Here is a 27,036-nt window from a genome sequence, read left to right on the forward strand (position 1 = left end):
AAATCACGTTTGTTGTATGGCAGCCCCACTTAAATCTTTTTTTATTCTGTTTTTAGTATTTGTTGTTATAGCGGCAACAGAAATACATCATCTGTGAAAATTTCAGCTGTCTAGCTATCACAGATCACGAGATACAGCCTGGTGACAAACGGACGGACGGACGGACAGCGGAGTCTTAGTAATAGGCCCCGTTTTACCCTTTGGGTACGGAACCCTAAAAATGGCAGTAAATACGACTTCAGTCGTTCGATTATTTTCAACTAACCTAATAATGGCCAAGGTTGAGAATGACGATAAACGTAGGGAAATGATTAGAGATGTCTAATGTAGAATTTGCTCCAACTTTACAATTATAAAATGTATATATTAATTTTCTTGTTATTTATGTTACCTGTCGTGATTGTTTCACCGGATGGTCTTATCGGAAGATCAGCGCTGGAAGTCGCCAGCAACATGCTGAGGTGAGACCATTTCGTAGCACTTTCTCTTTTTTATGTTTCTCTGTTCAGGCCCCGTAGACAATATGCCGATCGCTAAAGCTCCGTAGCGAACGAAACGCAACTGTCACTGTCACACTAATATGGAAGAGTGATAGAGAGACACAAACCGATTCGATGGCGAAGCGATGGCGATCGTCACCTTGGCTAGGCCGCCAGTATAAGTTTTTATTTTGTGTTTGTGCTCACGAATAAAAATATTTCTATTTCTATTTCTATAAAAACGCCTAAATTAGTTAGTATAAATTATAAGGGATACTTAACAGCCCCTTGAATTATTGAGTGCCTATACCTACCCAGGGAGGAAAATCGGGACTACGTTTGTATAGAAAACCAGTCATCCACTATCGTTTTAAACGTCTACTAGCGTAGGCGCCCTTCGGTACTACTTTAGGTGGAAGCCGTGGAAGTAGCTACCAAAACAATGACACACGCCACGATTGGCACAAACCTTTGGATCTTTAGATTAGAAAGAGGTAGGCATTAGAAACTGATTAGACGTGATCGCTTTTTGGGGAATTTATTCTTCTCTGGGATTAATATTGCGCTTATGGGTGTATCTATCTGCTAGACTACCTACTTACAAAGATCATTAATCATTAAGTACTGTATATAAGTTTGACCTTTCACCAAGTGATGTGTCAAATTAGAAATGTCAAGACCTTCAATTAGTTAGGTGGCTTCACTATTTATAACCTAACTAAACTACGTTTTTATAATATACTTAACTAATTTCTGTGGTGGTGTGTGTTATCCAGTTTTTCCCATATTGCCTTAGATGGTGTATCCCTACTTATTTACTCCGAGATCCCTACCAGTCTGCTCTGACTTCCGGTACCTTGGATCATTGATCCAAAGTGACGGAAACATCGACCGTGACGTGAAAAATAGAATAAATGCGGGATGGATGAAATGGCGACAGGTCTTTGGAACAACTTGCGATCCACGAATGCTTCTTAAACTTAAGGGGATAGTCTACAGGACGATCGTGAGTCCTGTTGTAATGTATGGATCAGAATGCTGGGCGACGAAAGTGGCGGATGAAAGAAGAGTGCATGCAGCGGAAATGAGAATGTTGAGATGGATGTGTGGAGTGACGAGAAAGGATCGGATTAAGAATGACTATATAAGGGGAAGTTTGAAAGTAGCACCAGAAACGGAGAAGATGAGAAGTAGTAGGTTAGCGTGGTATGGGCATGTAATGAGGAGGGATGAATGCTATATAGACAAAAGAATGTTAGGGATGAATGTTGATGGGCGGAGAGCGGATGGTAGACACAAAAAACGATGGATGGATTGTGTGAAAGAGGATATGAGAAAGAAAGGAGTGAGTGCTGAGGTGACGAAAGACAGAGGAGAATGGAAGAGAAAAACATGTTGTGCCGACCCCACATAACGTGGGATAAGGGCAGGGAGAAGAAGACTTAACTATCCCAAATACCCACTGCAATGATAGATCGACTGGCTAATCTATTAAGTGGCTACCTGTGGTTTTCATCGATATTTGACAAGTTTTTAATCATGTATCTCCTACATTTGCACAATTGCACTACAGATAGATTTATAAGACAGACTGTCTATCAGTTCTTCAATCTTTTATCTTCATTTTTGTCTACCGGATTTTGAAAGAAATGAATACTTATTTTTTATGATTTTTTTAATCATTATAAAAAAAATACATGTTTCTAAATAGATGGCTGTGAAGGATCTTACATACCTATACGAAATTTACATATCTAGGTTCGTCTTTGACGTCCCGGAAGACGTGTCTAGGATTTTAATTTTAAACTTATTAACACAAAAGTTATGGCTAGAAAACCAGTTTTTTGGCCTAAAATTTTCCAACTTTGATGCCAAATATCTCGAATACAACGAACTTTAAAGTAAATATGGAATACTATATTCCTTAAAGCCATTGCTGTTAATATGACAAGCTACAAAAAACATTAGAAAACGAAGGGATTCAGATCGAAGGTCATTGGCGCGGGGGAGCCCCTTAAGTAGATAGGTATCCAATCTGCGAAATCCAACTGTCATTTCTGTAGTTATGTACAAACAGACGACTGGGTAGAATTTTGGTTAAGCGAACGTCGGGGGCTGATTTTTGAATTTCGACCGCTCGATTTCGTGTATTTCGTTCAATAATATCTCCACTACTAGGCTTTTAAATTCTACTAATAGAATTGAAAACGAGTGGTCAATACCACTCGATTCCAAATTTCTATCGCTTGTACTATTTAAAAATTAGCATTTCGCCGTTTTCCACCGATTTTCGAGTGACGAAATCGAGCGATCGAAATTCAAAAATCGCCCCCTTAAGGTAAAAAAATCCAGTCTGAGTAGGCATGTTAGGCAAGTAGACAGGTATGTACATAGGTATTTACTTTAACTATTAATACTATTATAACAAACTTTAAAATGTTGAATAGCTAAGTAATGTAACACGATGCAAATGTACACCATTTCCTAATTCGTATACTTAAAAAGTTAACGCCGGGATAACCAGTTGCGATGTAAATTACCAACCAGTTAAGCGTAAATGGGTGAAGGTCGCCCAGGATGCCGATGTTATGTTACGCTCTACGTGTCTACTAGCTATCTACCTATAGAGGGGCGTCTGTCTGACACTGACATGGCGCGATCTGCGATGTCTAATAACTTTTACAAAGGGACTCAGAATCATTAAAGTCATTTATTTGTCTTATGTTATGTACCTACTTGTCGATAATCATAAGTAACACATTTAAAAAGGAATTTGAGAAACGGAAGGCTCCGCCAAGCGAAATTAGTTACCCTTGAATTTAACTACGTAACTAATTCGTGAATGGAAATATGTATAGGTATTTAGTACAACATAGGTAGGTTTGTTTACATTTTTTAACATATCTTTGACTTCGACTGTACCTACCTACCGACCAATTTGTAAGATCATAAGCTTGATCACTACAGCGAATTCCTATGCTTAACTGGAACGTTGAAAATAGTAAAATTTTGGTAGGTACCCTGACTAAATCATAAATGAAGTTTGATAGCCACGAATATCTCAAATTGGAAGGGCTAGTTGTAATACAGCTACATAATAAAAGCTTGTAAAAAAGGTACCTATACACCTCGCAAGCGGCGGAAATGCAAGTATTGTGGCTGAATACGCTGCAGCCGTACGTACATACATAGGTACTATAGGTGGATATATATATATATATATATACCTGCTACATTACGTAGGCGTAGGGATTTTCTGAAGCTTTAGGCTCGGTTGCACCAAACTGTTCGTATCGTTAAAGAGTTCGCTAAATTTGTATGTATGGAAAGTTTCATAGTAAAGTGCCTGGGGGCGCCGGCTGCCGTTGATCAGTCTGTCAAATATGGTTGGTGCAACTGGCCCTTAGTCTGTCAATGGTGTTAGGAGAGAGTAACTAAAGGTTAAATGGTACAGCTATAATTTGAGAAGTAGATCTATCACTCACCTTCAAGCTTCATGCCGACATCCAGACACTTCTGAAATCGGCAAAAGGGACAGCGTTTCCTCTGTGTCTTGTCTATATGACATGCTCGTTCTGCGACGCATGTGTACACCTTCTTATTTTGTACGGTCCGCTTGAAAAATCCTTTACATGACTCGCATGTGAGCAGGCCATAGTGGTATCCACTGACTTTGTCTCCGCACACGGGACACAGTTCTTCGATGACATCCTTGGTGTCGGTCTGGTCGCACACCGCGCCGGTCGCCGGGAGGTAGGCACCAGCCTCGCCGCCGGCGCCTGTGGGAAATAGATAAGAAGGATCCAAATTGGCGTAGCCGAAAGACTGCTGCTCCGGCCCGCACTGGTAGGCGGCGCCTTGTGGCACATACTGTTGGGAAGTTCCCGAGGGCCCGCCGCCCGAACCCGAGCCTTCGGGTCCCGGGCTCAGATCGAACGGGGACATGTTGAGGGACATGAGGCCTGTCTGCTGGTCCATCGTCATACTCGGCCGCACGTAGCGGCTGTTTATTGCAAATCCTACCGGCGTTCAACCGCAACAACGTTTACACAGTCACCGAGTTCACTAGCGGTCTAGCCGCAACACTATCTGCCGTTTGCGGGCTGCACCTGTTCGAACACTACAGGAAGAGGCACGTTAATCCAGCACATGTTGTCCTAAGCGAGTGTGGTCAAAAGTCCTATCGGCGCCGGTGTGCGTGGTAACCGTTCGTAAGTTTGAAGGCGCGCGCTCAATTACGATCGTCGCAAGTGGTACTGACGGCGACACGCGTACCACTCTGTGGACGTCCCGCGATCGACTGGCAGCCGGCGACAACGTCGCGCGTGCCGGCGCCTCCCGCATGCGCGCCCCGCCGCTACCCGCGAGCCCCCGCCCGCTCGCACAATGGAAAACGATTAGGAGCCCATGTAATAAGTGAAAGTGAGTCGGTGACCCACTTTCCCGCGATCCAGGTCTATGTTAGTGCGCGTTCGCGCGGTTGCGCCACCAGGCGGGCGGGGAGGGGCGCGGGGGGCGGCCCACTGACCCAGTTGCGCGCGGTGCCGCAGCAGGGCAGGGTTGCTGCGAGCGAGCTTGTGTTTATGTTCGCATCGTAAGCGCTCTCGCTTGCAGCATGTCTACTGAAAAGTATCAGCGCCGACGCAATCTGCCCTAACTTCACATGCCATAAGGGTCTTTAGAGGATCCGATTAATGGGAAACCTGCATTACCTCAACTCCGAAATAAAAAAATATACCTAGGTTTAATATAGTATGTAACTAATATTTAAAGAAATTTGCTTACGACACGAGAAATAAGTTGCTTTATGCGGTTCTATTTCTCTAAACTGAAAATCGTAGTTCAAGACCAAAAAAACTACGACAGATACGTCACTGTCAAAACTGTCAGTCACTTACGTCACTGTTAAGTAAACATTTCAGGTTTCGCCAACCTTTTTCTAATATCCTTGTTTATATTGGCATTGTTAAAAAAGGTTTTTGTCAAAAGCTGTACAACTTTTGTCGCCGACTGCACTTTATTTACAACAATCAACAAACATTGATTGATACAATTCTAACGAGCTATAAATACTATAAGGTTGCGTTTTTCAATCACTGAGTAGTACTATACTATATTATATTATAGCTATTATTCTGCGATCTCGTTGATTAGCTAAAATTTGTAAGTATGTAAGAAAAAACACATCAGAGTTTGTTCGTAATATTCGTAAATTTGTAAATTATTGCACCAAATGTTATGAATACCTGAAGTGATACAATCAAAAATCACGGATATTTAAGTTTTTACGAGCGCGAGAGTTTGTATTTATGTAAAAATAAGCAAATAAAAGTACTTTAAAAACGGGACCCTATTACTAAGACTCCGCTGTCCGTCCGTCCGTCTGTCACCAGGCTGTATCTCATAAACCGTGATAGCTAGGCAGTTGAAATTTTCACAGATTATGTATTTCTGTTGCCGCTATAACAAATACTAAAAAGTACGGAACCCTCGGTGGGCCAGTCCGACTCGCACTTGTCCGGTTTTTTTAAATCGTAGGAGTAAAATTACCAATAAATAAATTATCTTAGCGTGTTTATTTATAAAAAAGGAATTTAGGCACTAAGTACCTAACTAAAGATTTTATTTAACGAACTTCAATAAAGTATACCTATTTACTCTCCTACCCTGTGTCCTACAACTACATCAACGAAATAATAAGATTAATAAGCTCAAAGCCGGGAACGATTCCATCGAATAAAAATGATTGGACGAAATTCTCGAGATGCCACAAGTATGAACACCCTACAGCCCTACACACTTCTACCTACGAATGTAGTGCATAATTATTATTTTCCATCGTATTTTTACGGAATCGTACGAAGGTGGAAGGTGTCTTGTTATTTTAGTCAGTCTCGTTACAAAAAGTACTGATGTTGGCTAAAGTAGCGTGACAAATGCATACGAACGTTTTCGAGAAAATACTATGGAGAACAATTTTATTATGCAACTAAATCTGTAAGTACTTTTGAGTTCGAATGTAGTTATCCCGGGACTTTGGGAGGGGGAGGCGAAGTAGAAAACTTAGACGTCCTTCCAATATTTTAATGAGATAGGACCTACTAATTTTAAAGAGTACACCTTACGTAGAGGAGGTTCATCACTGTCAGACAAACGCCGAGCAGCAATGTAAGTACTCGGAACGTCTGACCCATATTTAGTGTTTTTGTTCTTAACTGGAATACGGTCGTTTCGTACGACTTTCTCTAGACGTCATAAAACCGTAGTAAAGGGACGGCCCTTCCAGACCAGTCCCGTTATACATCTTGTTTATTAGGGAAGAAATTGGTCGAAAGAAATACTAAACGTTACCTCTAGTCTCTACTACACGTGAATAGAAAAAAATCTGCCTGGTTTTTTATGTGCTGCAACTTGTATAGTTGACATTATAAGCTTTAGTACTTATTTCGTTACATTAAGGCTGCTGCCGCTGCTGGTGGTCACCGACAAAGCAAAGCCGCGATTTCGGGGTTGGTCCCATAGTAAAAGTTGCTCAGTATAATCCCAAATTCTTCCTGGCAACGGGAATGCAGTTATTTTTTAGCCACCGTGTATAACGAGCTTAAAGGGCCAAGAGTATTCGTAAACGATCATTAAACGATTCGTTATTCTCAGTCTCTCAATGAAGGTCAGGTCTAAGTGGAACTCATGTTACTGATGTAGGTATTAACACTGTTATCAGATTTTAAAACTGAAAAATTGAATGACCACGTTAGTATAAAAAAGCCACGATGCCGTCATTCAATTTTTAAACGAGATTACGAGTAACTATCTAAGATCTTGACCCGGTTCGGACCAAAATTTAGTCAACGGGTCATGAACGAACGAAGTGACTGTCTACGATAGCCTTGTAAAAACACAGACACACATACATGTTTTTAATGCAGTTAAAGACTTAGAAAGAGTTAAAGTTGAAATAACATATTTTGAGATAAAAAATTGAGGTCGCCCACGAAAAGAGTGAAGAAGAAAACCACATTCTTACTTGTGCCGATTATGGTTAATGACTCAATGAGTTTCGATTTCATAACCGTGACTTGAATATGGAATGAAAAAGCGACAGTGGAAGCCAGCGACATGCACAAAGTATGTCATTTTCGCTATCACCCAGACGCCACGGCCTCCATCGAAAGTAAGAGTACTCGGAGCCGCACGCGCAGCTTTCTTTGCACGGCTACGACGTCACACTTTCGCCACGCCCGGTGACGCGCCTTGATGTAATAGGTCGTAATACTAGTAATAGAGCAGTAATAGGTGTGCCCACTCATGCGAGCAGATTACACTCGAGCTAAGCAGAGAAACTTGCCGGTTATCAGGACTAAACAAACAGGGTTTACTGGTTCGTCAATATCATTTTGTATTGTGTTGTTATTTAAATACATAAGCGTATTAATTAGTGATGCAACGAAAACGAATATTCGTCTTCGCCGAATATTTTTATTATACACGGGATTATACTGAGCAACTTTTACTATGGGACCAAACCCGAACTCGCTAAAAAAAATTACCCTCCCATAGAAAATGGACCAGCCAAAATGTATGAAACAGTTAAATTTTTTTTTCGCGATTTCGGAGTTGGTGCATAATAAAAATTGCTCAGTATAATCTCAAAACCTCCCTGGCAACGGGAATGCACTTATTTATTGGTCACCCTGATGTATATCATCCACCCCCCTCACCGTGAGAAGTGCCGTGCAGCGATAGGCTTCTATAGCCAGAGGCGGAAATGCATTGGCCGTCTCAACCGCTCTTGACACAGCGTTGCAACAATCATCTGTCAGGGATGCAGTGGCCATTGATGATGATGATGTATATATTCGGGTACATCTATTTAGTAAATATTAAAATATATATACTGGCTCTGCGTGCTGTAGTCTACAGCACACAGAGCCAGTATATAAGGTCTACAGCCTGTAGACCTCGCGAACCCTACGCTACGCCATTTTGTAATATTACTTAACACTAAATCGACAAAAAAGTTCCATATATATATACTCAATAATAGAATCTGATCACCATATTTCAGGAAAATCGGTTTGTAAAATGCGACCTATAGACTGAACATCCGGAGGACATACTTACGAAAGACAAACCTAACCTAACCTATCTACAGAATAACCTTATGAAAATCCTGAAAAGTTAACGGTTTCAGTTTTATGACAAACAATACATTATGACTTAAAACTTTATGGGAAACAAAGGGACCCCAAAGTAAATACTTCTTAAAATTGGTTAATTGGTGGTGTTAGTTCTTGTTTTATCATATTTCTAAGTATACATACAAGCTAAAAATATTACTTAAAATAGCTAAACATTTTTTTTCTTGGTTTTATGACCTCCGAAAGGTACGGATGCGACACTGCAACTATGTACGAGTAAATATGTTTTATTTTTAATTCACACTTGCGAAATATCATTTTTATGTAGATATATCTATTGTTTAGATATTAAGGATTGTAATACATAAGTCCAAAATTGTGCGGTAAGGTAGGTTTATATTCAAATTTTAAGTCAAGTGGATGAAAACTAGAGCTGGACGGTAAACTAGCGCAATCACACTATAATGAGCATATAGTTGGGCATTTTCAAGTGATCTTAAAAAAGAATTGACTTTTTTTCGAAAATCCATCTACTTTTGTGTTATTTCTACTCAGAATAATTCAGAATCACGAGGACTATCGATTTAAAAAAAAAATGTCCCAAAAAAATGACAGTTTTGTAAAGCATTTTCACATACATTTTATATGGAGTTATGGACCGTTACAAAACTGACACCCAAAAGTTTTTCTTTTTCTCATTCAATAGTATACTCATGATTCTGAGTCTAAATAACCCAAAAGTTGATGGTTTTTTGAAAAAAAGTAAATGGTACCATTTTGTCTGAAAACCCCTAGGATAGGTAAGACTCCTGAAACTGAGCCTGTTAGTTATCAGAACGATAACGTTTAATCATTCAGTGCAGCTGCATCTGTGGGGCAGGGCAGCGGCGGCGGCGCGGCGGGCGGCCTAGCCCGCTCGCTCGTTGACGAAGTCGAGGGGTGTTTTTGGATTTCGGGTCAAGTGCAGTAGGCAACTGGGTCAGTGGGAATCCCTCGCTTCCGTGATAGATACACAGGTCAAGGTTTTTTGTACGATTTATGTGGGATAGTATCAACTCGATCCCGCCAAGATTATAATGAGGGTTAGGTTAGGTTAAGTAACCAAATAAAACTTTATGAGGCTCAATTGGTTAATTTATGTTTTAGTTTAATAGTTAGCCCTTTCTTACAAATTGGTACTAGGTACGTACCTATGTAAGTCAAAATGACAGTGAAATATTTTATTAATAAGGTGTTTTAATTATAGAAATATCAAGAATAATAAACACTCGCAAAATGGCAAATTGCGAATTCAATCCGGAAAAGTTTTTTTATAATTAAAAAAAAGTTTTCAAGATAGAGAGAGGGTTAATTATATTTTACGATACAAGTGCGGAAATGAGGAAATTCCTATTCGCACGTGTATCGTACAACGTTTTGCAGTACATATGGCCCTTTAAACTTTTGACATACTCACGAAAAGTGCTATTTTACGCACTAGTGTGGGAAAATAGGACCATATGTACTGTAATGTACTATTTCCTGTAATATTTATGATAATGTTTGTTATGTAAAAGTTTCATGATATTTTCATTGGTAAACAAACAGCGTTGTGAATGACTGTAGTAAACACAAGACGATGACTAACCAATACCTGTTATTAATTAAGAGTATTATTTTCATAATAAATTGCAAGTGGATTGCTACATACAATCTTGACCCTAGATATTTTTGTGCTGAAAGTCGCGTAGCATTATTTATACGGTCGTGGCTTTGAATAGGTATTATGAAATATGCAATACACATGCGTTTATGAAGGTAAATTCACTTATAAATCTTATAATAATTGTACCCAATATTTTCAACTAACGTAAGGACAATAATAAGAGGTTGTAGGTACTTAGTTGATAGGTTCACATAAATTTTTCGTATTAAAGTGAGTAGACTTATAGATGCAAATATTTAGCACAAACAGTAAACAAACCGCCATGATGCATCATGTCATATGTATATGTATGTATAAATATGTACATGGTAACAAATAATGTGTTAAAATGTATTAAGGTACCGTAGGTTCAGAGAGAGGAGTTTTTGAAATACCTTACCGAGTTACCGCTTATTTAGATCACAATACGGTTGCCAAAAATTGAATTTACAATCTTGAGGATTTTCACTAGAGACTTCATCGATTCGAATCCTGATTTTTGACTTTCGTTCGATAGGAAAAAACGGTCAAGTGCGGGTTGGTTTAACTCGTGCACCGAGGATTCCGTACTTTGACCCGTAGCACAAAAAAAAAAAAACGGAAAGGAGTTATGACGTTATCTTTTTTTTGTATGGAAAAATAAAAAAAATTGGTCAGAAACCTATCGTGTGTGGTATTAAATGAAAGGGCATTTTGAGCCGGTTCTAAAAATATATCACATTATTATATTTCCGTCACTTGCATTCAATTAAAATAAAAATAATTTTCAAAACATACCAAGTTTGGGCTCCTCCAGATACGAAACCGTTGAATTATTTTTTGTAAAATATACCTCAAGTAATACCCAATATCCTCATATCTAACCCCAAGAAATTAATTTCGAAAATATTTAGTTTAAGATTTTATTTTTTATTATTACAAATTGTGATCTATCAATCTATCAATGAAACGGCCTCCTAGCCTAGTCGATAGTGACCCTGCCTAAGAAGCAGGAGGTCCCAGGTTCGAATCCTGGTAAGGGCATTTATTTGTGTGTTCATCATCATCATCACACAAATAAATGCCCTTACCAGGGCTTGTATATATGTGTATATGGGCCGATTTTCATACCTTTAACACCATTTGCAGCTGATTCCCGAATTTCAGGGTGTACCGCTATCACTATAACCACAAAATACTTGACCAGAAGTAATTATTATATACTCGCCATCTATCGGCAAATCCGTTAACTAATTTGCGAGACCGGTAGTATGTATGTTGGTTTTTCCGGGATAATTCTTTATCATGTGAACCGATTTCACAAATTTTTATTTTATTTATAAGAAGGTGATTTTAAAAAAATAATTAAAAAAATAGTTTTCAAGATAGAGGCGTGATTAAGTGCGAAAAGTAGGAAATTTGCAACGAGGGGCGATAAATTAAAACACGACCGAAGGGAGTGTTTTAAATCGACATGAGTTGCGAATTACCTTTTCGCGCGTGTATTGCACGTGCCGAGGACCGGGAAAACTGGCGCATACTCCACCGACAAAAGCCATGCTCTTAAATTATGATGATGATGATGACGTGTATTGTACAGTCTCCACACGGGATTGTTATGCCATTTATGGTTCTTGCGAAATTGGAAATTCTATAGCGTAAGTATTGAACAACCAATTTAAGTAGGACCCTAAATGGTGCAACAATCGCAGAGAGTGATGTTACCACTTTTTACACTACATAATCTACATATGGCCCTTTAAATTTTCGACATTACGCACGTATATTGCTAGTTACCGCACTAGGACAGTAAATTAGCGCCATACCATATGTACTGGAAAGTATATTTTTCCGACTGGTAAACGTGCCCCACCCTAACCTATTGAGTATTTAAAATACATATATAGGTATTACTCGGCCTGTAAGTATACCTACTTAAAAATCCGTCTACCCGTGCCGTGTAACTCATCATTTAAATTGACCGAGTCGTTTCTCACAGTGCAGTGGACTAGGTACCTATATCCAATTAGCAATCACTACAATATGTCAGTGGAATCAAAGGTATAATAGGAAACGGACATGCGGTAACGCTAATGAGTAAACTAGATAACTATGCGAATCTACACGATTAAGCAATAGTGTGTTTTTCTATAGTTTCTATACTCTATATTTTTGAGGTTTTTGGTAGCAACTTGGCATTCTCTTCCTCTGAGAGGTTTTACGTTTTTGACAGTGCCTGAGTTCGGCAATTCGGCATCCCTTCCTTTCCGTCCCTAAGCAATAATGTACTATTATGTACTATAATGTAGGTACTATTATAAATAATATAACAAGGTGTCTCCATTAGGCACTGGGTACAACTCTTCTGCGAACGAAAACGCGGCAACGCTGAAAAATTACCCTTGTACCGTAAAATGGGGAGAGAAGGGATGAATGGGGAGAGAAGGGATGAATGGGGAGAGAAGAGATGAAAGGGGGGGGGGGGGAGATGGGATTTTAAGGCTACTGCTACAAAAATAATGTGTTCCAATTTAAAATGGAGCTATATAGTTGAGTGTGCTCAGTGCATAAAAAGGTCAACCACGGCGTTGCATGAACAAGAGATTTCCTTTGGTAGGATTGGTCCTTAAGACCCAAGGATGGATTTAAGAAGTGGAGCCACCCCGATTTTTTATGCAGGTGTGTTTTTGGGGTGTTTAAGCGTCTGCGACGTCTGAGGTTAATAATTCTTTAAGTTTAGGTTCTAAGTCAAGTTTAGTATCATTTTCAACTAAATCAAAGATTTCATCCAAATCGGTTCAGCGTTTATTGATTTCCCATACAATCCTACAATACCTTTCATTTTGTATTATTTTTATATTTTATGTGTTTTTACTTCGGAATGATGCCGGAATGATATCATAAATGAATTCGGCATCCCCGATTTATACGAAAACGATACCAAACTTGGCCTAGTAACTAAAATGATATAGATATCAAGATAAAGTTGAGAGCCCCCCCCCCCCCCTAAAAATTACATCATAAATCTCGGTGGCTCCACTTCTTAAATCCATCCTTGGGTCTTAAGGACCAATCCTGCCAAAGGAAATCTTTTGTTCATGCAACGCCGTCGTTTAGGGCTTCCACCCTCGACTAATAGTAATACTCATAATAAAAAAAAATCGATCCAACAATCTTCCAAAATCACCTTTGTATGAAAACCCAACTCACCCCAAATACGAGGGACTACGGGGTGAGGTGGGATTTCCTGTTTATCGTCAAAGTTATGAAATGGAACTACCCAAAATAAAATAAAAACTAAAATACAAACGTCCGGAACACTTATTATATACACCATTCAGTTTGCATATGTAAAAATAAAATGTTATCGAGGTTTGAATGTCAGTTTTGCACCTACTCACCCCATTTTACGGTAACTAAACTCTAAATATATGTATGTAACGTATGTATTATATATATGGAGATACAGCCACAATCTAATATTCTAGTTTATAAACTCGTGTGCCAAATCCTATTAGACCATTGACATAGATATCGAGATTTAGTACATCTATTGCTCGGATTTATAGTTTCGGTACAAGGAAAAAGAGAACATCCACTGTAACTTGAGCTCTACGTAATGTGATTGGTTGCCATGGTTACGGCAACCAGTAGGCTTACATATACCTAAAGTCTAAGCCTCAAGACGTAAAGATGATTCGCTTTTAATTATATTTACTTACCCAATCTACCTTGACGATGTTAAAGTAACGATAAAGGCCAGCGCAAACCGACGGAGCGCAGCGCAGATCACCGAGGAGGATTTACGCCGCGCAGCGCACACAGGCGAGGTAAAATCCCCCGCGATACCGCGAGCGCCCGCCAACCCGAGCGCTGGCGGCCGGCGCACCAGGGAGCAATTCGGCGCAGGCCGGGGGATGCCGCAACAAGCCGCCACGTGTACTCTATCACAAGGGATTAGTGACTAGTGTGCAGGAGTCCTCCCCCGTCGTCCCGACGCTACCCCGGCGCACTCGGGAGGCCTCGGCGCATGCCGGGGGATGCCGCGGAATGCCGGCGCCTACCGCCGCGGTATCCTCTAACGTGCTCCTCGATGCCGCGGAGTAACAATCCTCCGTGATGCTCCGAGTTCGGTCTCAAAGCATTTAAATTTATACCTGAAGGTAATTGAAATAGGGAAGAAAATACATTGATAATTTTAAAGTGATCTGCGCTGCGCTCCGCCGGTTTGCGCAGGCCTTAACTAGATATACCGATTTCGCACATATTAAATAATCATGAATGGAAATTATATGTGTCTACATTGTAATTTTTAAGTCCTGAATATGTTGACGGGAAACTGCCCAGAGGCTTTGTTCTCATTCTGAATTTTAAATGAAGTTTCAGCAGAGTTTTCTCTTTGGAAATAGGTCACAGTTGCGTAGCTGCGTTTCACAATGCAATGTTTCTACGAGGCTGTTTTCGTTCAAACTTGGATATGGTATTGATATCCCCCTCCATTTGGCACATGAAGATAGATACGGTACGTGTACCCACATGTCAATAAAGTTGTTATTTTCCTTGTAAACTGAAAATGTTACGTGACCTATTTGGAAAGGCACACGTGTATCTGCAAATTTAAATATTAAAGATATTTATTAGTTTAGTGTTTACTATCAATAATGTTCTTATTGCCGATCATCTTGCGAGATACATCAAGTCAGTCGGGAGAAGCTAAAAATCCTTTATTTATTGAGGTCATGCCCATACGGCATCGGTCGCTTCACTGGACTGTACGAGATTTACACAGGGTACAATGGTAGATATGTACATCTTGGGTGTGTCCATTGCATTTAAAATATGTCAGTGAAACTATGTGACAGTTTATCAATCGCAAGAAACATCGCAAAGTTAATTACAGTGAAACTTGGTTAAGTGGAACCTGGATAAGTGAGAAACCTCCATAACTGGGACTCATGGTGCGGTCCCGGCACTTTAGCACTGTATTACCTCTGTTAGTGAGACAAAACAAACCTCTGTAACTGGGATTAGTGCTTTCGATTTTACAGTCATATTTACCTCTATAATTGAGACAGAGAGTGTATTTTACCTCTTTAAGTGAGACTATTTTTGTTAAATAATAGTGAGTATTTTTGCTAATTTGTTTTCTTTGAATTTTATACCTCTGTATCTGAGATGACGTCAATTTATAACCTATTTAACTCCGACTATTGCAAATATATTTCCGCACATGTACTTACCTAAATTATTTGATTTATGTTTTAGTTTGGTATAGCTTACGACCGGACGTTAGTTAGTTTAGATAAAAATATTTCGAAGATCTGATTTAAAAAAACAGTAGGTATATACCCGTTTACGAATGTGGAAAGCCACGCAATGAAGTCTGTAGGTATCGAATTTAATATAGCAGTTTCTATTTTTTGACATGTCATTCATTCATAAATATATACCTAATTCAGTCTCAATATTCTGAAGCAGTCTCGAACTCATGCATAATGTTTACAAAATACATTACTTTATTTAATAATTTGCACCTCTATAACTGAAATAACCTATGTTTTCACCTCTAGTGGTACCCTCTGTAAATGAGACAGATATTTATTTATACCTGGCTATCTGAGACACTGGGTAAGTGGGATACCTCTTTAAGTGAGACGAATTTGCAGGACCCTTGAAGTCTCAGTCTCAGTTATCCAGGTTTCACTGTATTTAGCTAAGCGTGGGAACTGTAGAAGTAGATATTTTGTTTTTAATTGTAGGTACTTCCTTATGTATTCACGCGGAGCGGAGGTTAATTTTTGCATGTTGTCGAAAGTTAATCTATTAAGCTATACCGACAAAAGCATATCCGCGTCGCAGTGCGCGCCCGGCGTAAATCATGTGACTGACAATCAATATTCATTCGTTGTGAAAACAAAACCATACCTACTGTTAAGCCCTAACACAATTGCACAGTAGCATGAATTAGCATAAATCCATCAGATGCGATACGCATAACTTTGCACAACATTAAGCATATTTAGGCGCTGACCTACTTTTTTATCAAAGCTGGTGTTGATACGAACGCGAGCACATGGCACACACGCGCAGCGCGTACCTACGAGAACACTGCCGTGCGAAACAAAAAGTTATATGTATTGCAGAATTGTAGTACATTTATGTCGGTTTAGAGTACTACTTCATACAACACACCTGTGCAATCACACACACAACTATGCGATACAAATAAACATTTACACACAATTGCTGTTACAAATTTAACTTATCAAGTTATCAACACTTTAATAACGATAAGATTGAAGATTTTGTCGGAGATGTATGTAAAACACTTACTTATCGTCAATACCTACCGAGTTTAATTGAGTGACGAAATTAACAGTGGATGTAGTAGATATTACAATATTCGCCCTTGTTTATTAATTAAGGGTTAAAAATTAATAGGCTAATATTGACTTAATGGAAAAATGTTTTATTTTTTATTTTAAATTTGTATGTAGTTTAATGTCTAAAAATAAAATGGCTGTAACCTGGCTATGCCCATTAGTCCGTCTGCTTGGTTTACTTTTTTAAAGATCCTTCACCTCATGAATCGATTCGGTAGCTAAACCGTGAACACTACAGGTAAACAGGCAGCAGAAAATCGTTTGGTAGGTTATAAGTTATAAGAAAAAAAATCAAAAAAAGATTTCGTTAAGGGAAATATCGTAAATGGGTGAAGTGTGGTGGAAGAATAGCTTTGTTTGTCATGGGTAGGGCTATATACCAAACTTAGGTGCTATTTTATAGTCTTGATAGATGGTCCCTAAGTCGATCATACTATGTTGTATGGCAGAGTGACATAAAGCCCCTTATACTAGGTATTCAAGAACTTGCATGCAATATTCGTCGTCGATCGACTGAACTGCATGCAAGTCCTTGAATATTTAGTATAAATACCGTAAGTGGGGCTTTATGTACTCTTCCAAACCTGCGCGACCGTTAGTACTAGCAACATTTTTAATGTACCGCACAAAACTTTGTTCGCGGTACACTTATGGGATCACTTCGGTCTTGCAAATCAGTTTTTTAATATCACGACCCGTCTGATGGTAAGCAGTCATCGTAGCCTATACTTCAAAGATTACCGTGGCTGTTTTTCTACAAATAGTTTAAAAAATGCACATCGGAATACAAAGTTTATAGAACAACTTTTTTGTGCCTGGATAAGCTACATTACATGCCACCAAGTTTCATGCTTTCTGCCCCTTTGAACCATCCATACTTTAGAAATTTGGTAGGACCTGAGTCCTGAATGGAGCTGTACTAGCCAATCTGTTCTAGTTGCTAAGATACGGCTTTTTACCCTTTAGCATTTTTGACCGCACACAGCCTGCCATAGCCGATGACCGGTCCCCTTAATGGATGACTCACGTTAGACCGGGCCGTGTCCGGACCGGAGATCCTGCGCATCGTTTTCTATGGAAAGCATTACGTGATCGCCTGTCAAGTCATAGAAAAGTAAGCGCCAGAAGCTCCGGCCCGGACACGGCCCGGTCGAACGTCAGTCATCCTTAATAGATATTGTGCGTGTTAGGTAAAAATAGTCGTGGTGGTCAATTCCATGCAGGATCAAACCGGGAGGGCTGTAGGGCACCGGCAAATTGCTAGCATCTTCTGGAACGGAACAAAAACGTTTGCGAGATACCTAATTATAAATAAAAAATCTCCATATACCAAAACGTAATGTAACATTAAACTAAAGGCAGTATTTACGTGGTGAGAATGCTATTTCTCACGTACATATGTAAATAAAGGCAGCCTTGGCCTGGTTACCACGATTTTAGCAGTATTACAAAATACTCGAGCGATGCGGCGCTGTGCTGGAGTGGAGTGGGTTGCCACTTGCCAATGCATGTAGGTAGGTACCATGACGGTACACCGCTCGTCTTGTTTGCTGCTGAAGTCTTCCACAGCAAGTATAACATTAAATCTGAACTTTTCAGTGCAATATGGATATAGACATAACTGTTTTTTTATTTGATACCGAGATATGTAGGTAGGTTGTAGATACCTAACCTAACACATAAGTGGGACAAGGTAGACCACTGACTAAATGAAAAACTGTATTTTATAGTCGAGATCATTTACGTGGAGTAATTGGAGTACCCGTAATTAAATTATTTGTAAAATACTAATAGTTACTCTTTATGAGAACATTTTTTATTTATACAAATGCGCTTACAAATATGCCTACGTAGGTAATGAAATACAATTACCTACCTATAATGACAGCCTACTAACTAACAGGGGTTTGATACCCCCATTAAATGCAAGACGTAGTAGGTTTTGGGATGCAGCTTACCTAACAACTACATTATAAACATTAAAATATGTATCCAAGATTGGAAAATAAAATAAATTGATATATTAGAATAAAGTTGATATTTAATAATATTTATTTTAATTAAATTTAGCACCAAAGCACAGAGACACGCAATGCAATAACAAAAAGCATACTTACCTACTCTCTGAGCTGAACGCTTGTCAAATTCGGCGCTCTTGTTAGAGTTGCCCAACTCGGCAAAGCAAGGTCTTTGCGGTTGAGCAATGAGCATAGGCTTCAGAATATTGTTGAAATATTAACGAGCCTGTTATTTTGGGGTCTTGTTCAAAGAAGGTCAAACTGGTATTTTACTTAGGTAGGTACATACAGGGAATACCTACCCCGAGAGCCGTAACATATTTTTAACCGCCTTCAAAAAAAAAGGAGGTTCTCAGTTTGACCCGTATGTATGTATGTATGTATATTTGTTCGCGATTATCTCGCGTTTGGCTGAACCGATTTTGGTGCGGTTTTCAGAAAAGTGTTTGTTACATACTGGAGAAGGTTTTAGTATACATAGATCTGAGCTGATGCTGAACTCTGGCTGTACCTAGTGGCACTCAGGCTTGGTGCAACATAGGCACAAGCTGTGTTGGTCATCCGAAGCGTCTTGATGAGCACTTAGGAGAGCTGTACCCAAGATAGAGCTTATGCTGAACCCTGGCTGTACCTAGTGGAACTCAGGTTTGGTGCAACATAGGCCCACGCTATTTTGGTCATCCGTCACATCTTGATGAGCACTTGGGAGAGCAGTACCCAAGATAAGAGCTGATGCTGAACCCTGGCTGTACCTAGTGGAACTCAGGTTTGGTGCAACATAGGCCCACGCTATTTTGGTCATCCGTCACACCTTGATGAGCACTTGGGAGAGCAGTACCCGAAATAGAGCTGATGCTGAACCCGGGCTGTACCTAGTGGAAATCAGGTTTGGTGCAACATAGGCCCACGCTATTTTGGTCATCTGTCACATCTTGATGAGCACTCGGGAGAGCAGTACCCAAGATAGAGCTGATGCTGACCCGGGCTGTACCTAGTGGAAATCAGGTTTGATGCAACATAGGCCCACGCTATTTTGGTCATCTGTCACATCTTGATGAGCACTTGCGAGAGCAGTACCCAAGATAGAGCTGATGCTGAACCCTGGCTGTACCTAGTGGAACTCAGGTTTGGTGCAACATAGGCACACTTTGTTTTGGTTAACCGACTTGTCGTCGTGTGCCTATTTTGCAGAGTTCCACTAGGTGGGTATATCAACTTTTTTCTAACCGCCTTTAAAAAAAGGAGGTTCTCAGTTTGATCCGTATGTTTGTATGTATGTATGTATGTATGTTTGTTCGTGATTATCTCGCGTTTGGCTGAACCGATTTTGATGCGGTTTTCAGAAAAGTGTTACATTCTGGAGAAGATTTTAGTGTACAGTACATGGATGGTTTGAAAAACCAATTGGACCCGGTAGGTGGCTATGCTCTCGGTATACCTATCAACAAATTTATGTTGCTGAAACCGATTTAGATAAAATAGTGGGAGTGGGAGTGGGAGTCGGACTCGGACTGGGAATGGAAGTGGGAGTGGGAGCAATATACATACAAACGACACCGAAACGTCGTATTATGTTTTGTCGCGATTATCATCGAGTTAGACCATCACCAACATTAGTAGGTAGTTACTAGCCCAAAACTAAATGAAGAAGATAACAAACTAGTATTTTAGCCCAAAACCTAAAATAAATGAAGTACCTATCACTAAAATTAAAAAAAAAAAAAAAGAAAAAAAAAAGAAAAGAAAATAATTTAATATAATTTCTTTTTTTTAAAAAGGGAACCGCCTTATAAAAACCAACTCACTGGAAAGCACAAAATAATTTTTATATGGCACCGGTCCGTATCCCGTCGTAAAGCAAATTTCTGCCAAAAAGTAATTAATACCTAATAATAAGAAAATTAATAATCATCCAGGTAATTATTTAGTTTTTGAAGGCGGTGCCAAACCAACAAAAACATTCTTTGCTGCCAATCAGAAAAAAATACGAGTATGGGGCTATTCATAAATTACGTCATTTCAAATTAGGGGGGGTCTGAACATCGGATGATGGTAGCATGACGTAGGAGGAAACGGGGTCATTTGAAGCATGATTTTTGTGGGGGGGGGGGGGGTCGATGACGTAATTTATGGACAGCCCCTATGTAGTACCTAAAATAACTAAATTAATGAGTAAACTAAGTATGTCTTTATAATGCAAGTAAGTACAGGGTTCTTTGTTGTCTAAAATATCGGTTCTCTAAAAGTTTGGTTTGCCACCGACTTCAAAAACTAAATAATTACCCGGATGATTATTAATTTTCTTATTATTAGGTATTAATTACTTTTTGGCAGAAATTTGCTTTACGACGGGATAGGGACTGGACACGTATAGGGGTGCCATATAAAAAATATTTTGTGCTTTTCAGTGGGCTGGTTTTTTGAAGGCGGTTCCCTTTTTTAAAAAAGATTTTATTTTGGTTTTCTTTTTGTTTATTTTTGCAAATATGTACTTCTACTACCTACTATTAGTGATGCGCAAAACGCTTCACTGAGTTGAAAAGATAGATTCATATCTTTCGCTCGCGGTGATATATATCACTCATTTCGCTCACTTCGCTCAGTGGATCTGTCGACTATATTGTTCAAGAGTGAGTAGAGGGAAATGTCAATCAATCAGATACACACAGCCATAAGGGGTCATCCATTAATTACATCACTCTAATTTCTAGTTTTTTTGACCCCCTCACCCTCCTCCATTGTCACACTTGGTCACATTTGGCAAACTCCTCCCCCCTGGCGTGACATCACATGTTTTCAACGAAATCGGCAAATAGAGTTAAGTAGGTTGTACTTAGGTTAAAATATTAATTTTTAATATTTTAACAAAATATTTTTGAAAAAAGAAATATTTGTAATTTTATAACCCAAAACTGATTAGGAAAGAAAGGTGAAGACATGTTTGTAAAAATGTCAATTTAGTATTGAATTTTTATAGATGTAAGTAAACTACATTTTTATGTTTAGTTAAGAAAAATAGGTAGATTTTACTTGCACTATTAAAGATCACAAATAAAAGGAATAAAACTTAAAATAAATAACGCTTCTAACATGTTCGCCTGATTTTTAAGGAATTAATACTAATAATTTTTAACGATATTTGACCGTCGCGGACATTAATGTTAAGTTAAAATAAAAAAATATTAATAATGGAGAAAAACAAATTCGTAATAATCAAGGTGTACAATACAGCGTTTGATAATGATAAGGCTTTAAAAAAGGTTAAGGTTATAAAAAGATTTTTGACAAAGTAAATACTATTTAAAGTAATTGCTTCAAACGTCGAAAATAATGTAACCTGCCCCCTAACTTTGCACCTAAATTAGTAAAATAAAATGCCCTGTACCCGTAAAATGGTGTTTTTTAGCAGTCCTGTAGTGTCAGGAATTCGATAGATAGGTAGCTCATTTAAAAAAATATTATTACGGGAAACTATTCAACTTAGAAATCCATTGATGATGAATTTAGGTTTCAACGTGTCGCAAAGAGTTAAATTATTAACTTTCAACGTCAAGTTGACATCTTGTCCTTACTACTAATGTCTTTTAACTTGGATGATTGTGACCTTAACTTAAAGCAAGTATCAATACTAAGGAGTTGCCGATATACCTACGCAATGCGACGTAATTAATAACATGGTTTAACGTTGCTGACTACATACATACCAAAACAACCTACGTAATTTAGTCTGGTCCAATGTGGCTAACAAAGCTTTGGTGGGGTACTACAATACATCCGGAGCATTCTCCGCTAGCCCCACATCTCGAACGCATCTATCCTACGACGGGTTCGCACTTAACACTAATCAATGTGTAAATCGGCCCTATGACCATCTCATTAGTCATTTCTCCCCTGACTTCCTCATATGTCACCTCTATAGCTGAGGGCCTTGGTTGGTACTGGAACAATCTCTTCAGTTCAGTTGACAGCCGACAGCTTTATTTGATCGAAAGATTTCAAAAGTAGTTTAATATTTCTATTTTCCTGAGTTTGCTCGCTATTTATTTCAATATTTCACGTCAACAGTGCTGTCTCCATGTAATGCATTCATTAGTGCGCAACATTGCAACACCCGCGAGCACCCGCGTCGTGCCCCACTTACTAAGACCAATTGAAATTAAAACTCGCCGAAGACCAGCCCGATGCCTAACATCCGAAATGCTTAGATTATTTGCTGATACACAGCAGTAGCTAGTGGTAACAATTATCAATTTCAGACTTAAATGATTGGCCATCATATTGAAAGTTCTTCTGGACGGGTTGTTGAGTCAAATGTTGTTGCACAACTGACGTAACCTTCGAAAAGGAAAAGAAACGTATGCACGGCCCACGTTGGCGGCCATATTGGAAACGAGTGTCAGCAGCTACGCGGATCGCGCCTTTTTTGTCAAAAGGTAGACGATTAAAATATGTCGGTACATATTGCATAAATTAAAAAAAAAAGTGTAGGTTTGTTTCCACAAACTAACAACTTTTGCGTTATTTTGACTCTCAATCACACGGGCTAAAGATAAAATAATAAAAAAAACAAGTGTCCTTAATTTTCCATTCAAGATCCATCGATATTAAACAAAAGCTGTGCGTTTTACAAATAAAAAGTAAACGGAACACTTTCTGAAAATGTCCAATCCATTTATTTAACGAAATGATACAGTGAAAATGTATCAATACGCAAACAAGCAAATATATAATCGTAATATTCGGTGGTTTAATTGCCAAACGGACCCCAGGCTCCCCCAAGAGCCATGGCAAAAAGCCGGGACATCGCGAGGAATATGATAGTATATGAGGGAACAAGATCCATCTCTTTACTAGTGTTAGACAATTAGAATTAAATTCATAGTAAGTACATTGTAGGAGAGGACGGAAAACCGCTAAAAGATGGACTAGTGCGTTTGAGCCTTGCCTGTGCTGTCTCTTGAATTTCGGTAGGCGTCAGCGTAAGGATATATCATTTTCTTCACTAGAAAAACTAATTTTTATAGCGAGCGTAGATACGTTTTTCTTGTATTTTTTAGTCAAATACAATTTACACTATCCAATTCAGTAAGTATTTTCAGATCCCGCCTTTTTTACTTTTTTTATCACTTTAAAGAGGCGTTTTTCTGTTATTTGCTTCAAACCAACTCTAAACTTGGAAGCGTTTTTGCTAAAAAAAAACCACAACAGCTACAAAAGTAAAAAACGCCTTAAGCGTGAACTGAATGGATAATTGAAAAAAAATGAACTGAATGGTTTTGTCATTTCTTTTTTTTTAAACAAGAAATTGGTCCTATAAATAACCTAATTTTATTTTTGAAGGAAAATGTTGCGCCAAAAAAGACGTTTTAATTGATTTTTATGTTTTAAATGATATTCATTGCTGTAGCGAACCGTCACCAATGACAGATGATGATAACAATGAAACATTGTAGTAGTGGTGGTTCAGGTGCTACAGCTATTGCCTACTTTCCAGCTTGGTTTTAGACCATCTATTGCCACATTTCCGAACAGTGGCGTGAAAAGTAAATATATGCCTATGTATATTGTATAAGTTAATTATTCATGGTTAGGTCACACGGGCGCGGATACGCGCACCGTGGCGGTGTGCAAACGAGACATCGCTATATATGTTCATAGCGCTGTCTCGCACACGCAGCGGATACGCGCCCGTGTGACCGAAGCCTGATAAGGATTAAGAAGTACGAGTACTGCCTACTGAGTAACTGACCCATTAACTTTACTAAACACTAGTCCAGAAAGGTTTTAAGCCTGGAGACGAGTGAAAATCCGAAAAATCCTTTCCTCACGTGTAGGTATCAAACAATGAAATATCAGTCAGTAAAAATAGCTTCTATAGGATAGGAGTAACTACAGCTAGGTATATATTTGTCCTAGGATTTCTGATTTCAAACTTTAATTTATAGACTATTCATACAAATTATACTTTTAACCATGCTAATCTAGTTTTTGTAACTTAATTAAAATAATTTTAAAAAGTATATGGTTTTGGTGAAATTATCGAAATTTCGCCGAACAACATGCATTTGAACAAATTGGTAACTCTTAACGTCCACTACTATCATTGGCTTACGTTTGACCCCGCATTGAAGGTCATAGTACCAATTGTATTCATGTCAAATTTTGATGTTTGACATTTTCCAAAGATATATACCGACTGGCTGGCCTAAGTAGATACATGATACACTAGCCCCGTCCCATTTCAACTGCTGTGCTAGAAAGCCAGGTGCAGCCGCAGACGACAATCAAACTGCTAAGTGTAGCAATTACGCATTTTTGATAAATAACGAGGATAATTAAGAGTATGCGGCAGTTGCGGCCCTTGGGTGGTCGTCAGAAACCAAACCACTAGTGAAATAATTTTCCCTAAAACTAGCTGGTGTGTCTGGCCACCTCCGCTCCGGGCAGGGGTGTATTGTATTGGGCCCAAAAGCGCAAAAGCTTATAAGCCTGGACCAGTGTTTTAGGGTTGCACATTAGGTTTCGTAGAAGTTTAGTTGTTAAATTTGTTAATAATACTTAAGTACAGTACACTGTACTTGTACTTGAAAAACAGAAAGTATTCGACTATAAGGGCTCAAAACCCGCCATGTAATGAAACTCGCATGCGAGTTCTCGCATCGTCTAAATGAGCCCTAAGAGACCAATTGGGAGTACCTAATACCGATAAATGATTGTCATTTTAACTATAGGCACTGAAACTTCATGTTTCGCTTCTTTATTATTCACCAAATTTAAAATAGTAACAAACTAATTAATTGTCATTTGGACTGGATAACGTCGGAACTGAAATGGGAAATAGCTACGACCGGCATGACCTGCATGGCTAGCAAAAACGTTATGAGTTACAAGTTGGCCCAATTCGTAATTTAAACTCCGTAGAGAAAACTAGTGCCTATATGGTTTGGTCAAAACTTTCCACGTTTCCAGTAGGAATTTAATACCTAATCAAAGTCTTAGAGTTACCACAGGACTTGATACTATTTTAACCTTCATCTTAAAGGCCCATTTACATGGTGCGAGTTTCTCGCACGTTTTGGGGCGAGAAATCGTATGACATTATCGTATGCAATAATCGTCAGGCGATTATCGTATAAAAATGTTTACACTCGTGCGAGAAATAAAAACTCGCCTACGATTATGTCATGCGATACTCGAACGGAGATTATCGCCACTTCGCCAGGCGAAATAGTTTACACGGGGACCTGCATTCTAGGGAGATATTCGCATACGATTTCTCGACTCGTCTAAACTGGTTCTCGTATGACATTTTTTCACGTACGTGCAAGTATCGCACGAATCCGTGCGAACCGATTTTCATACGAGTTTTACCTGTCACGTGATTAGTTACTAATCTTTTCACTATACTGTCAATATTCTTAATAAATATTTCTTGTTTCTCACATTATCCTCTAGCCGCCCATACGTCAAACTTTGCCAAGCAAAATGATATTTATTTTGTCAACACATAGTTCAAATCAGAATGGAACAGGAGACCTTTTTATAGGTCTCTGGGCGGCTAGAGCTTATTTTTAATTTTAATATATTTTAAGTTGCATTTACGAGTATTTCAATATTGGCTCTAGGCTGAAATAACGTGACGTTGCTTTTAAGAAAAAATAAGTTGCCGGGAAACGACAACATATACATAAGTATACCTATACGGTGTTTCTGTAATTTCTGATATCTGAATACATTCTGAGGGGTGAATACATATGTAGGTCATACAAAAGAACTTTTACCTACTCCATGGTAGGTAGGTTGTCATAAATTTCGAAGAGTCATAATACGTCAATGTTTTCTATGGATAAAGCAGATTTGATTTTCGCGATTTCGGGGTTGGCTCCACGCTCCACAGTAAAAGCTGTTCAGTATGACCTACATAATGGGGTTGGCAACTGTCAAAGGTTTGCACAGATGGCGCCATCATAGCTTGCCCCTTTTTCTATGAGATTTGGCTTAAAGAGCTGGCATCCAGGGTATTAAAAAAACAAAAATTTGACACAGTTCTAGGGATTGACAGGGCAAGCTATGATGGCGCCATCTGCTAAAAACTTCGACCGGCCAACCCCATTCACCCCTCAGAGTACCTATGGTCAAACATCACAAAATACACTGTATGAAAAGAAAAATATTGTTGTGCGTTTTGGCTATTAATAAAACTTTTAAAATGTCCCAAAAAACGCATAAAATTGGGACTCCAACAAACATGAACTCGAAAATCTCGAAATACGATTCTCGCATTAAAATTTTGTTTATACGGAGACATCCAACCAGCAAAGGCGAGGCAAATATAGCTCCTTCTAGTACGATATC

At 38.9% G+C, this 27,036-nt stretch overlaps 1 protein-coding gene across 6 annotated transcripts in view; it reads right to left on the reverse strand.

Annotated features, from left to right (window-relative positions):
• The window catches only part of LOC134804535 (nuclear hormone receptor FTZ-F1), a 126,800-nt gene that overhangs the window by 41,443 nt on the left and 58,321 nt on the right, over nt 1–27,036 (reverse strand). For 4 of the 6 annotated variants that reach the window (XM_063777633.1, XM_063777632.1, XM_063777631.1 and 1 more), the window contains exon 1: nt 3,965–5,183. The exons of 1 other annotated variant lie outside the window; for it this stretch is intronic. In XM_063777633.1, coding sequence (XP_063633703.1) covers nt 3,965–4,463 — 499 coding nt within the window. In that variant the 5' untranslated portion in view covers nt 4,464–5,183. Of the gene's footprint in view, nt 1–3,964; nt 5,184–27,036 lie in introns of those variants that run through there. One more of the 6 variants, XM_063777630.1, reaches the window with a different exon arrangement.

This window comes from Cydia splendana, chromosome Z, assembly GCF_910591565.1.
Source record: "Cydia splendana chromosome Z, ilCydSple1.2, whole genome shotgun sequence".
In the NCBI taxonomy this organism is placed as follows: domain Eukaryota; kingdom Metazoa; phylum Arthropoda; class Insecta; order Lepidoptera; family Tortricidae; genus Cydia; species Cydia splendana.